This window comes from Pristis pectinata, chromosome 6 (assembly GCF_009764475.1).
Source record: "Pristis pectinata isolate sPriPec2 chromosome 6, sPriPec2.1.pri, whole genome shotgun sequence".
In the NCBI taxonomy this organism is placed as follows: Eukaryota; Metazoa; Chordata; class Chondrichthyes; order Rhinopristiformes; family Pristidae; genus Pristis; species Pristis pectinata.
In genome coordinates, this window is record NC_067410.1 from 88,912,908 (window position 1) to 88,925,100 (window position 12,193).

General features: G+C 38.5%; 1 protein-coding gene across 7 annotated transcripts in view; it reads left to right on the forward strand.

Moving 5' to 3' along the window:
• Positions 1-12,193, forward strand: part of LOC127571518 (lisH domain-containing protein ARMC9) — a 73,848-nt gene that overhangs the window by 35,143 nt on the left and 26,512 nt on the right. For all 7 annotated transcript variants that reach the window (XM_052017952.1, XM_052017946.1, XM_052017948.1 and 4 more), the window contains 2 exons: positions 5,984-6,095; positions 8,197-8,289. In XM_052017952.1, the coding sequence (XP_051873912.1) occupies positions 5,984-6,095; positions 8,197-8,289 (205 nt within the window). The remainder of the gene's footprint in view (positions 1-5,983; positions 6,096-8,196; positions 8,290-12,193) is intronic.

Genomic DNA, 12,193 nt, shown 5'->3' on the forward strand with positions numbered 1-12,193 from the left:
CTACTGGAACTCCTGGCACTGATCCTTAACTGTCAGCTCTCTCTCTGCTGTGAACCACCCATACTCCCTTTCCTGGACCCAGCCTCAGTCCAGGTAACACACTTTCAACAACAAAAAAGTGCAGTGTGCATTCAGTAGCATCCAGTTCACTGAAATTTGCAGTGCCAGGTCACAAGCAGTCATTGATGCATCACTGCAAAAACCATTCAGGTGCACGAGAATTTTAAGACCTTTATTCTTCCTTTTCTTCTGAAAGTTGTTCGTGAAAGAATTTCTGAAGGAGTTTTTTTGCCCCAGAATCAAAAGGTTGTCAGTCATGCACCGGAAATGGTAATTCATGCCCGGCATGCTGTATATATCCAGCATGTTCTGTTTTTGTTTCAGATTTCCAGTATCTTCCATTTTTTTACTTTGTGATTCACATTTCTAGTCAATAACCTTTCATTAGTATTAGAAAAAGTTATAAATCAATTAAGTTTTCCATTGCAGAGAAGGGAAAGGAGTGGAGAGAACATGGTGGTATGGAGACCCTAGAGAGAAGAATGACACAATTACTGGTGATGCCAGTTGAGAGGAGGGTGGTGAAAGCTTGTTAATTGCTGCTGATCTGTCTGGATGAGATGTAATTAGAAGGAGATGAATAAGAACAGAGGAGAGAGAGGAAAAAAGCTGCAACTTCGAGTTACAAAACACTACTGATAATCTGAAATAGAAGAGGTTGCTGGAAATACCATAAGACATAGGAGCAGAATTAGACTACTTGGCCCTTCAAGTCTGGCCCCTCTGCCCACTTGCCTGTCTTTTCGATAGGATGTGCATCCTTTGATGTTTATCTTCCAGCTGTGATCTTCTTTCAACCACCACTCTGTGATGCCCACAACATCATACCTGCCAATTTCTCACTGCGCTATGAGCTCATCTACCTTATTTTGTATACTGCATGCATTCAAATACAACACCTGTATTCACCATCCTTCTTCTCAAGTTTGTCTCCATGTTGCCTAAAGTTAAATTCTTATCCCTTTCTAAACTTTCTGTCTTACTTTTTTATTCTGGAGACTTCAGTAACCTCTCCTGCACCTTCCTTCCCTTTTACTTTATACATACTTTTCCAATCTGTTGAGGCCCCCCCCCCCCCCCCCCCCCCCCCCCCCCCCACCTACCCAGCAAATCATTCAATGGGGAGAGAAAAACAGTTAACATTGCAGCTTGATGATTTTTTTTATCAATACTGTCCACTTCTGCTACAAACCACCTACTAAAATTGTTGAGTTCATAGGTAAGTCCTGAGGGCAGTAATATGCCTGTTCGGAAGATCAGATACTGTTCCTCAAGCTTCATTGGAACAGTATAAGAGGTGGAGAGGTCTCAGAGTGAGTGGATTGATGAACTAATGTGACCACAACTGTATTACATTTATTTAACTGTATTGTATTTTTATAGAGGATAGTGAGAGTGTGGGGCATGCTAATGTGCTGGGCATTTTGAGACCAGGAAGGACATAGTGCTGGGTCTTTTGAAGAGCATCAAGGTGGATACGTCCCAGGGCCTGATGGGATATATCCCAGGTTTTTCAAAGAGGCAAGAGAGGAGATTGCTGCAACCTTGACAAAGATTCTTGTACCCTCACTAGTAAAAGGCGAGGTCTCAGAAGACTGGAAAGAGCCAATGTTGTTCCTTTCTTCAAGAAGGGAAATAGAGATAATCCAGGAAATTATAGGCCGGTGGGCCTCACATCGGTGGCAGGGAAGGTATCGGAGAAGATAGCATTTGGAGAAGCATGGTCTGATTGGGGGCAGTCAGCATGGCTTTGTGCAGGGTAGGTCATGTCTTACAAACTTGATTGAGTTTTTTGAGGAGGTGGCAAAGGTGATTGATGAGGGAAGGACAGTGGATGTTGTCTGCATGGATTTTAGTAAGGCATTTGACAAGGTCCCTCATGGTAGGCTCATCCAGAAGGTTAAGATGCATGGGATCCACAGTGACTTGATAGTTTGGACTCATTGACCATAGAAGACAGAGGGTTGTGGTGGAAGGGTGTTATTCTGGCTGGAGGTCCATGATCAGTGGTGTTCCACAGGTATCAGTGCTGGGGCCTCTGCTGTTTGTGATATATTTAAGTGACTTGGGTGAAAATGTAGATGGGTGGGTTAGTAAGTTTGCAGATGACACAGATGGTGGTTGTGGACAGCTTAGAGGGCTGTCAAAGGATACAGCAGAATATCGATCAGTTACAGATATGGCTAGAGACCTCTGATAGGTCTCAAGCCTCTAATTCGTGATAGGTGATAGAGGTCTCTGATAGAGGATTGTAAGATTAAGAGAGCCACAGACAGAGTAGACAGCTGGTATGTTTTTCCCAGGGTCGAGATGTCTAATACTAGAGGGCATGCATTTAAGGTGAGGGGGATAAACTCAAAGGAGATGTGTGGGGCAGGTTTTTTATACAGAGAGTGGTGGGTGCCTGGAATGCGCTGCCAGGGGTGGTGGTGGAGACAAATATGATAGAATTCAAGAGACTCTTAGATAGGCACATTAATGTGCAGAGAATGGAGGGATATGGACATTGTGGAGACAGAAGGGATTACTTTAGTTGGGCATTTTATTATTAGTTTAATTAGTTTGGCACAACATCATCCTGTGCTATACCGTTCTATATTTTATGGGCAGAGAACTGGCAGATGAAGTTTAATCCAAGCAAGTTTGAGGCATTACACTTTGGGGAGGTCTAATTAAAAGGGAAAGCATACAGTTAATGGCAGGACCTTTAACACTATTGATGTACTGAGAGATCTTAGGATCCAAGTCTTGGGTTGCTTTCTGTGGAGCGTTGGAAGCTGAGTGGAGACCTGACAGAAATTTATAAGGTTATGAGAGACATCGATAGGGTAGACAGACAGAATCTTTTTCCTAGGGAAGAAACATCAAGTACTAGAGGAGATGCATTTAAGGTGAGAGGGGGCAAGTTCAAAGGAGATGTGCGGGGCAAGTTTTTTACGTAGAGAATGGTAAGGGCCTGGAATGGGCTGCCAGGGGATGTGGAGGAAGCAGATATGATAGTGGTATTTAAGGGGCTGTTAGACACATGAATATGTAGGGAATGGAGAGATATGGATCATGTACAGGCAGAAGACAATTAATTTAATTCTGCATCATTTTTGGCACAGATATTGTGGTCTGTAGGGCCTGTTCCTGTGCTGTACTGTTCTATGTTCTATAGTGGTATCTTCCATAACTTCTAGGCATCTGAAAACATTTCACGATCAATGCTGCATTTGTAAACCTTTTTCACAGAAGTAACTGCAGAAGTCTTAGTCATGGTAGAAATGTAACAAGTATTTTGTGCAAAGCAAGGTTTCACTATGAGCAAAAGGTCAATGGAGATGTGATGGTTAAGAGACAAATGTTGGACAGCAAACTTGGAGAACCTTTCAGATTTTCTTCACAAAGTTCTGTGGGACCCTTTGCCTACACTTAAAGGCATAGGGAGCCTTTATTTCAATATTTAATTTCAAAGTTTGCATTCCAGCAGTGAAGCACACCATCAGTACTATTTTGAAAAGTTAGTTTAAGTTATGTGCTCCAGCATCTGAAGTATGGCACAAATCCATGACTTGCAGATTAATGGCTGAGACTGAACCAAAGCTGATAATCATAGATGCTTCTGGGAACAGCTGGTGCTTTAAATTGCAGATTCCAGAGACCAAGCTAAATACTTTAAGTAAGAGTAGAAGCAGGCCACCTGAGTTTGTTGCACCACTCAGATTATGATTGATCTGAGCCATAACTCCATTTGTCTGCCTTAGTTCCATATATTTTTATTCTGTTAGCTAACCAAGATCTGTAAAAGTAACATACTGCAGATGATCGAAATCAAATAAAAACTGGAAATAATCTACAGATCATAGAACATCTATGGAGACAGAAACTGAATTAACATATCGGGTAGACTCCTGAAAATTGACTTTTCCCTGTCTTGAAAACTTCATCGATCCAAGCATCCACAGCCAGGAGTGAATTATTGATTCCTACTCCCCTGATTTTCTTCCTAAGTGGTGCAATGTTAAGATCTTTACACTTGATAGCACCTTTTAGGGAAAATCATTTTGCAGGACTTTATTAAATCCTTTGAACCATTTGCACATCTCAGTCAGATCTCCCCTTTTTTTATTCTCAGCAAATAGTGACAAAGTTTATGCAAGCTGTTTGCTTACTTTAACTAACTGAATTCTCCTTTCATTTTAATAAGACTATTTTCAAAAGACTAGCAGACTAGTGCCAATTGAATTACCAAATTTTAATTATTATTGCTTCTTTACAATCTCCATGTTACTAGGTAAGGAGTCACTTAAAGGAATAGTCTTTGATAGGGAACATGAGTGAAATGTTTGCTGGAGCTACTTAATGCAGCATTATGCAGCCTAGTCTTGGCTGGTTAACTGATTTTTGCCATAATATCTGCAGTAAAAAGAGGTCTGTGAAGTTTGATTCCTAAATGCAAAACAAGTATTTGTCCCTGAACAACAGAAAACCCCCCATACAGCATTAATTCAGTATTTTTATTTAATGAAATATGTAATGTAAAAAGAACAGAAAATGTTAACTTTATTTGTTTTTCTCACTAATTGTGCCTCACAGTTGTTTGTAAAATTTCTGGCTGGATTAACAATATTTTGAATATTTAAATACATTTGCAATATGAGAAATTTTTAAAAGCAAGTCTCCCATTTGTTACCACCTGGGTATTGTAGTTTTCAGATGAGAAATTAAGTACATAAATCTCACTGAAATAACTGTAGAAATCGCAGTCACTGTAGAAATATAACAGATATTTTGTCTCACTAATGAATAAAATAAATGAATGGATTATCTGTTCTATTGATGTTGGTTAAGAAATAAATGTTGGCCAGCAAACCAGGAGAACCCTTCTTCTTTTCTTCACATCGTACTATGGAATCTTTTTCAATCATCTGAAAGTATACAAAGCCTTGATTTAACTTATCATCTAAATGTTTGCAGTAAAGTGCTCCCACTGTACTGCAGTGAAGTGATAGTTGAATGATCTTGAGGCAGACAATCACCATGGCCTTGACATTCATAGGCAAAGCAATCAACACCTGTGAGGCTATATTTGAAGTTACAAGAAATTACAGATCTTGGTGAGGTCAAATATTGCAGTTTGAGCATTGCTACTAAAAAGCATGGTTTCAGTCAAAGGAGGATAAGTAAAACTGTGGTTCTGTGGGGAAATGTTTTCAGACTACTGAGACTGAAAATTTCATTGCAGATAAATTTTGTGTTACGGTTGATGTCATTTCAACAGTTTCATGCCAACAATAAAGCACTCACAGGGGAATGAAGACTCTGACGAGAAGCAAAGAGACAAATTTCCTTTGCTAAGACGCAGATAGGTGCCCGTAATTGCTCTTTTGCCGGTTAAGCTGATTTTAAACAAAATAACATTTTTTTTGAGTATGAGAAATATTTTCTAGCCCATTATATTGCATCTCTATTTCTCTCACAGACATGCATAGCCAGAAAATTGCAGCACCCAGGCTTAGGCAGAGCTTCTATCTCAGGTTTCAGTAAAAAGATAGGCCTATCAGAGAGGACCTTCCAAAAACAATTTCTCAACATTAATTTTGTGGACAAATTTAATGTTTTCAAATATCATGTGCTATGTTATATATATATCATTTCTTGTATATTCTCAACTAAGAAGTACAAAAGCAACTGATACTTCTGATGAAATTGTTCAAAGAGATTATCACTTTTGGTATTTTTACTGCTTTGTGAAAGTTAACTTTGGGGGAGAAAAAACTTATGTGATTGTCTTGTTTTCTTACTCATTTTTAATTAACAACTCACCCTTGCAAATTACCATTAAAATGGAACCATTTTCATTTACTCATGTTTAATAAATTTTATGTTCTATTTTATCAAAATAATAATGTTGTTTCTAATGAATGTTTGAATTCTTTAGGAATTCTAATGATGTACCTTTATTAGCATCTCTTGATTATGAAAAGTTGAAGAATGATTTAGTTTGTGGAAATGATCGACTTAAGGCACTTCTTCTGCAAGCACTCCGTTGGGTATGTGTGAAATGTTAGTTATATCTTGTAGTTTCACTTATTTTTGATGCTTTTGCTGTTTGAAGCCTGTGTAATGATGGATTGTTTTCACGCTTGTACTGTACATAGTGAATGTAGATAATCAGGTCCAATACATACGATCGTTTAAAGTTCTGAAAAATTGCTGAGATTTAATTTTGTGCCTACCTTCTTGTAGGTTATGCTCCATAATTTTCCTTTTTTAGATGTATTGCTAGAAAATTTTTGGTTTCCATCCCAATTTTCTGGCATCTTTTTTTAATCTCACTGGTGATTTGACGTTTGATTGCAGCTCTGTAATATCTTCTCCCTGTGGGGCTGAGAGTACTGTCTGGCTTTTTAAAGGCATGTACACCACATCATATTACCCACTGAGATATTGAGGGGTATGATGTGATGAAGTACAGTATTGCAGATAGTTACAGCGGAGAAGGCTAGCTGGATTGCTCTTACATAGAACTGGCATATTGAGTTTGTATCAGATCTGTGTAAGAGCAATCCAGCTAGTCTCACTCCTCTCTGCAGATTTTTTTACTGGCTCAGTTCAGATACTTCTCCAGCTCCTTTCTGAATGCTATAAATAAACCTCTCTCAATAATGCAGTGTTTTTCAGGCACAAACCTCTCACTATGTATTTAAAAAAAGCTTTGCTCATGTCACTTCTGGTTCCTCTATCAATCACCTTAGTTCTGTCTCCCCTCTTTCTTCATCCCCCTGCTAATGGAACTGTTTCTGTCTATTTTGCCTGATTTTATCATTTTAGATACCTTGATCAGATCCTCTCACAACTTCCTCATTTCCAAGGAGAACAGCTACAGCTTCTCCACTCTATCCACGTAACTAAAGAACCCCAGTCCTGGATTCGTCTTAGTAAATTCCTTCTGCACATGCCCCAAAAACTTTACATCTTTCCAAAGTATGAAGTCCAGAAATGGACACAAAGCTGTTTTATCAAGAGTCATTATGACTTCCTTGCTCTTTTATACTACGCCTCTACAATGCGCAGGACCCCATTGACTTTTTTTTTTAACAACTTTCTCAATTTGTTCAGCCACGTTCAAAGAACAGCATATGTATACCCTCTGCTCTTGTTTTTTTTTAACAGTTATACCCTCAAGTTTATATTGCCTCTTTTCATTCATTCCATCAAAATGTAACACTTCATATATCTCAGCATTTCATCCACCGTCTTTCCGCTCCCTCACCTACCTGTCTATATCTCCTTGAAATCTATTGCTCTCCCACTCACATTTCACTATCCCTTGAAGTTTTGTGTTATCTGAAAATTTGAAACTTGTGCCCTGTGTACTCAAGTCCAAATCTTTAATATTTATTAACAAGGTAGTGGTCCTACTATTGACCCTGACCAATTCTACCTATCACTGCTACTCTGTTTCCTGTTGCAGTAAAACTCTGATAATCAGGCACACTTGGGACTTTGGTGGTACTGGACAGGCAGAATGTCATGATTATTGGATGCTATTTCTACCAGCATACTTCCAATTCACTTTTTTTTAGATGTTTAGTACTATAATAAATTTTGCAATGACCCAGGTAAGTTTAAAGAGAGCACAGGTTCCACCACGTCCTGTGGCAGCAAGTTCCAGATATCAACCACTCCGTGTAAACAGAAAACTTTCCCCTCAAATCCTATTAAAAATTCCTTCCTCTCATATTAAATGTATGCACTCTTTTGATACCCTAACCATGTGGAAAAGATTCTTACTATCTGCCCTATCTCTGCCTCTTACAATTTTATATATGTCTACATAAAAGCAAAAGAGGTTGCAGAGAAGACCCAATTTATATGAATAGTTGGCCACTTATATTTGCAAAGCATGTGATTGATCTAGTTTTTATCATAACTAAAATCTAAATTCATCAATTCATTGATATTCTACAGAGGCTTTTACTTGATTTATTTACTGGCAATTTTAAATGTACATTTCTTATCAATTTGAAAGTGAATTGGAAAGCTAAAGTGATGTAACTGGTATTCTGATAGATTAAAGGATATTAAGTTTTATTAATTGATTTGATACTGTATTAGAAATCACTATGATATTTTCTTTTTCTCTTGTAGAGACTGACACGATCTCAACCTGGAGAACAAAGAGATACAGTCCTTCAGGCTTATATCAGCAATGATCTGCTGGAATGTCACAAAAAGAACCAGGTTAGCTGATTTTAACTTTAAAAAATGGAACAGTACAGCACAGGAACAGGCCTTTTGGGCAACAGTGTATTTGTAGACCATGATGTTGATCTAACTAATCCCATCTGCCTGTACCTGGTCCCTCTAATCCCTGTTGTTCATGTCTAGGTGTCTTTTATGGTTGCTTCTACCACCTGCCCTGGCAGTCCATTCCAGACACCTACCACTGTGTGTGTGTGTGTGTGTGTGTGTGTGTGTGTGTGTGTGTGTGTGTGTGTGTGTGTGTGTGTGTGTGTGTGTGTGTGTGTGTGTGTGTGTGTGTGTGTGTGTGTGTGTGTGTGTGTGTGTGTGTGTGTGTGGTTTTAAAAATAAAAACACTTGCCTCGCACTTCTGCTTCAAATTTTCCCCTTTTTACCTCTCCATTATTTGACATCTCCACCCTGGGATAAAGACTCTGTCTATGCCTCTCTCTATCAGTTTCCCCTCAGCCTGTTGAATCGAACAGATGTCTTTTGAATCAAAACTATTTTGACTGTGGGAATACAGTGCTGCCAGTTCATATAGTGCATCTAAATTGCTTTGTCTTTTCTCATTTCCAGCAACCCATCTCTTGTGTCACTGCAAGGGGAATTGGAAATATATTAATGTTGCAGATGGCACCAAATCAATTTAAAAATAACTCTCCTGTTTTAGCTACCTAGTTCATTATGAGTGAAAAATTAGTTCAGAGTATGTGTTTTTGGTGAAAGGAGATGAATAAAAATACAAAGCTTACTTGCACTGTTTTAATAAAGAATTCATTTTTCTTTTAGTCCTAGTTTCAAATCCAACTATTTTTAATAATGGGTTACCCAATTCCAATTCAGTTATGAAGAAGTGTGAGATCAGGATATTATCGGTGCATAGACGGCAAAGTGGTAGAGCTGCTCCCTCACAGCTCCAGTCATTCAGGTTTGATCCTGACCTCCTGTGCTGTCTGTATGGAGTTTGCACCTTCTCCCTAAGACAACGTGGACTTCTTCAAGTGCTCAAGTTTTCTTCCACATCCCAAAAATATGTGGGTTTGTAGTTAATTGGCCACTGTAAGTTGCCCCTAAGTGTGTAGACAAGTGAATCTGGGCAGAATAAAATGGGTTAGCATGGGATTAATGCAAAAGTACAAGTTTGATGGTCAGCACAGACTCAGTGGGGTGAAGTCCCTGTTTCCGTGCTGTATCAGTCTATGACTCTGTAATTTGGTACTTAAAGGTCAGCTATCTCTTTGGATGGTCATGTACTTCCATAAAGGCCTTATGAAAGAATGGAACACTCAGCTTGTAGTAGAGAAGTATTTGCCATGGAGAAATTTTGTTACACAAAATTTAAGATTCTTTAGTTAGGTTATGTTTGTGTTTCTTTATTGTTGGACGCAATGCATGCACAGAGTGCCTGGATTAATTGTTACTCGCCAGTTCAACTGCATGAATAGCTTTTACGATTCTGATAGGTAATAGCTGTAGCTCAGCAAAGCAGATATTTCTATAGTTTTCGATGTCCCTATACATAACGTTGAAATGTTTATTCTATTTTTGGTGGGTTTACATTGAAAAGGTGATTCAAGGAACGGTAGTTCAGTTATATTACCAGACTAGTAATCCAAATGCCTGGATTTATAATCCAGAGTGTGAATTCAGATCCCCCATAATAGTTTAAGAATTTAAATTCAGTTTTACAAAATGCTAATCTGAAAATGAAAACTTGCTATTATAAGGTGATCATGATTGTTGTAAAAATCTAGCCAGTTTACTCGTGGAACTGTATTGTACAAATTACTTTTTTTAGTCCTTGGAGATTCAAATAGCTAAAGGTAGTAATATACCTGACAATTAACCTCAGTTTTTATTGTTACCAAGTATTCATTTCAAAACTTCAAATGCCGTGGTATATTCAGCCCTCTTTCTCACCGATATACAAAATGGATCTTACAGGAATTGTGAGTGTTGCTTATTCATGCTTCCTGAGCTGGAAGGTAGCCATAGTTCCAGAAGAGCTTTATCTTTTATTGATTTTATTTTTTCTTCCTACATTTACCTTTACTGAGGTTTTTGCGGCCCTTGGGTCACTGAACTGATTGCTGATGGCTTGGAGGGGAGGGGAGGGAAAGGGAAGGCAGTTTGCTGTCTTATACCAGTTTGGATCTTATACCAGTTGGATTGTACCTTTATTTCAGTTTTTCTTCCTGAATCATTTTACCTGTTGTGTCACCCTTTAACTATTTATGTATTACAATCTGAATGCCTGAAATTTTGTAATCAGCTGCAAAGCAATGGTGCTCACCTCTGACTTCAACATTATACCAAACATGGAAAATTCTTTGGTATGGATTTTGCCCTACCCCATGATTGTCACTGTCAGCTATCAGTTCAAGGAGATCTCTGGTGTTAAGCACAAGTGGATGAGTAGTCCGTCACATTGAAAAATTGTTATACACAGAAAACCAGGAAGTGGAAAGCCTTATTTTTAACAGACTAAAGATTTCATGCAACTCCCACACAAAGATAGGTGTATAAAATTAAGATTAAAGTAAAAGCTGAATTATAACAAAGTTTTAAAAGTTTACAAGTATTTAAAATTTGTTGAGTGTGGAAGTAATGGAAGGGGGAATGATCACTGTACCTACACATATAATACTAGCTATGTCGGGCCAGGGGTATTTTCAGTTCCTAATTATGACATCAGAGAATCATTTACCACCTCAATTAAACAAAGCATAATGTTTTGTGGTTTTGTATAGCAAGAAAAATTCATTATACCTGTTCTGTTCAGTTCACTTATTTCTGAAGATTATTCTTGGGAAGATTGCAAAACATTGCTCCCTGTGAAAAAAAAAGGTAATCACTGACAATGACCTAAGTTTTTAAGTTTAACTCAGCAACTCCATATTTCTGAACTCATTGTTATTTTCGCTAGTCCTTTGCACTACAATGTTCATTGGAGGCCTTGGATCTTGCACTTGGAATAAGCTAGCATGTGGTCCAGTCCCAGACTTCTATGTTTGACATACTGTACATAGAGTCACCAGACTTCCTGCAGCTCAAATAGCTGAATCCCAATTTTTGTTTACAATGCGCCAGTTATTTGAAACCTTATCACTAATTGCAGCTTTTTGTTTATACTATGCACATCACTGAACAGCCCACACCTTGCCAGTTACGTCATGGCATGGGACTGAAAGTCAGGGCAATCACATGGGTGGGTGCTCACACACATAAAAAAGTCACTGCATCCCACCCTTCCCTATGTTTTCTCTCACCTCCATGGCGGTCTTTTGCGCAGCAGTTCTATCCAGAACCACCAGCATCTGCCTACAGAATTTATATTTACATTTTAGTTGTCCCAGTATAAAAATTGTTGTGTTAATAGCCAAAGCTGTGGTGTTTGCATGTTTTTCCTGGGGAGTTTGCATGGGGTTTCTTCCCACACCCCAAAGATGTGCAATTTGGTTAATTGGCCACTGACTGGTTGAGGGGTCACAGGGGAATTGGTCTAGGGGTATGATTCTCGCTTGGGGTGCGAGAGGTCCCGGCTTCAAGTCCCGGACGAGCCCCCAATTTTGTCACGAACCAGCAACAAAAGAAACACACTGAGCATGATTCAGTGTTAAAAACTATTTTATTAATCACTACTTATGATAATACATAAAATAAAAGTAAAAATGTTAGTATGTTAGAATTCAAAAATGTTAAACTTTGAACGTTAACCCCAAAACTAAACTCTTTGTGTGTGTGTGTGACAAAGTCCCAAACTCCAAGTTCCGGAATGGTTCTTAAAGTTCAGTTCCGCAAGCCATAAGGTGAAACATGAGCAAGGGTTTCTTCAACAACCACCGTTGTCTGAAGATAAGACGTAGATGTAGAGAACATAGGGAGAGTAATTATGAAATCC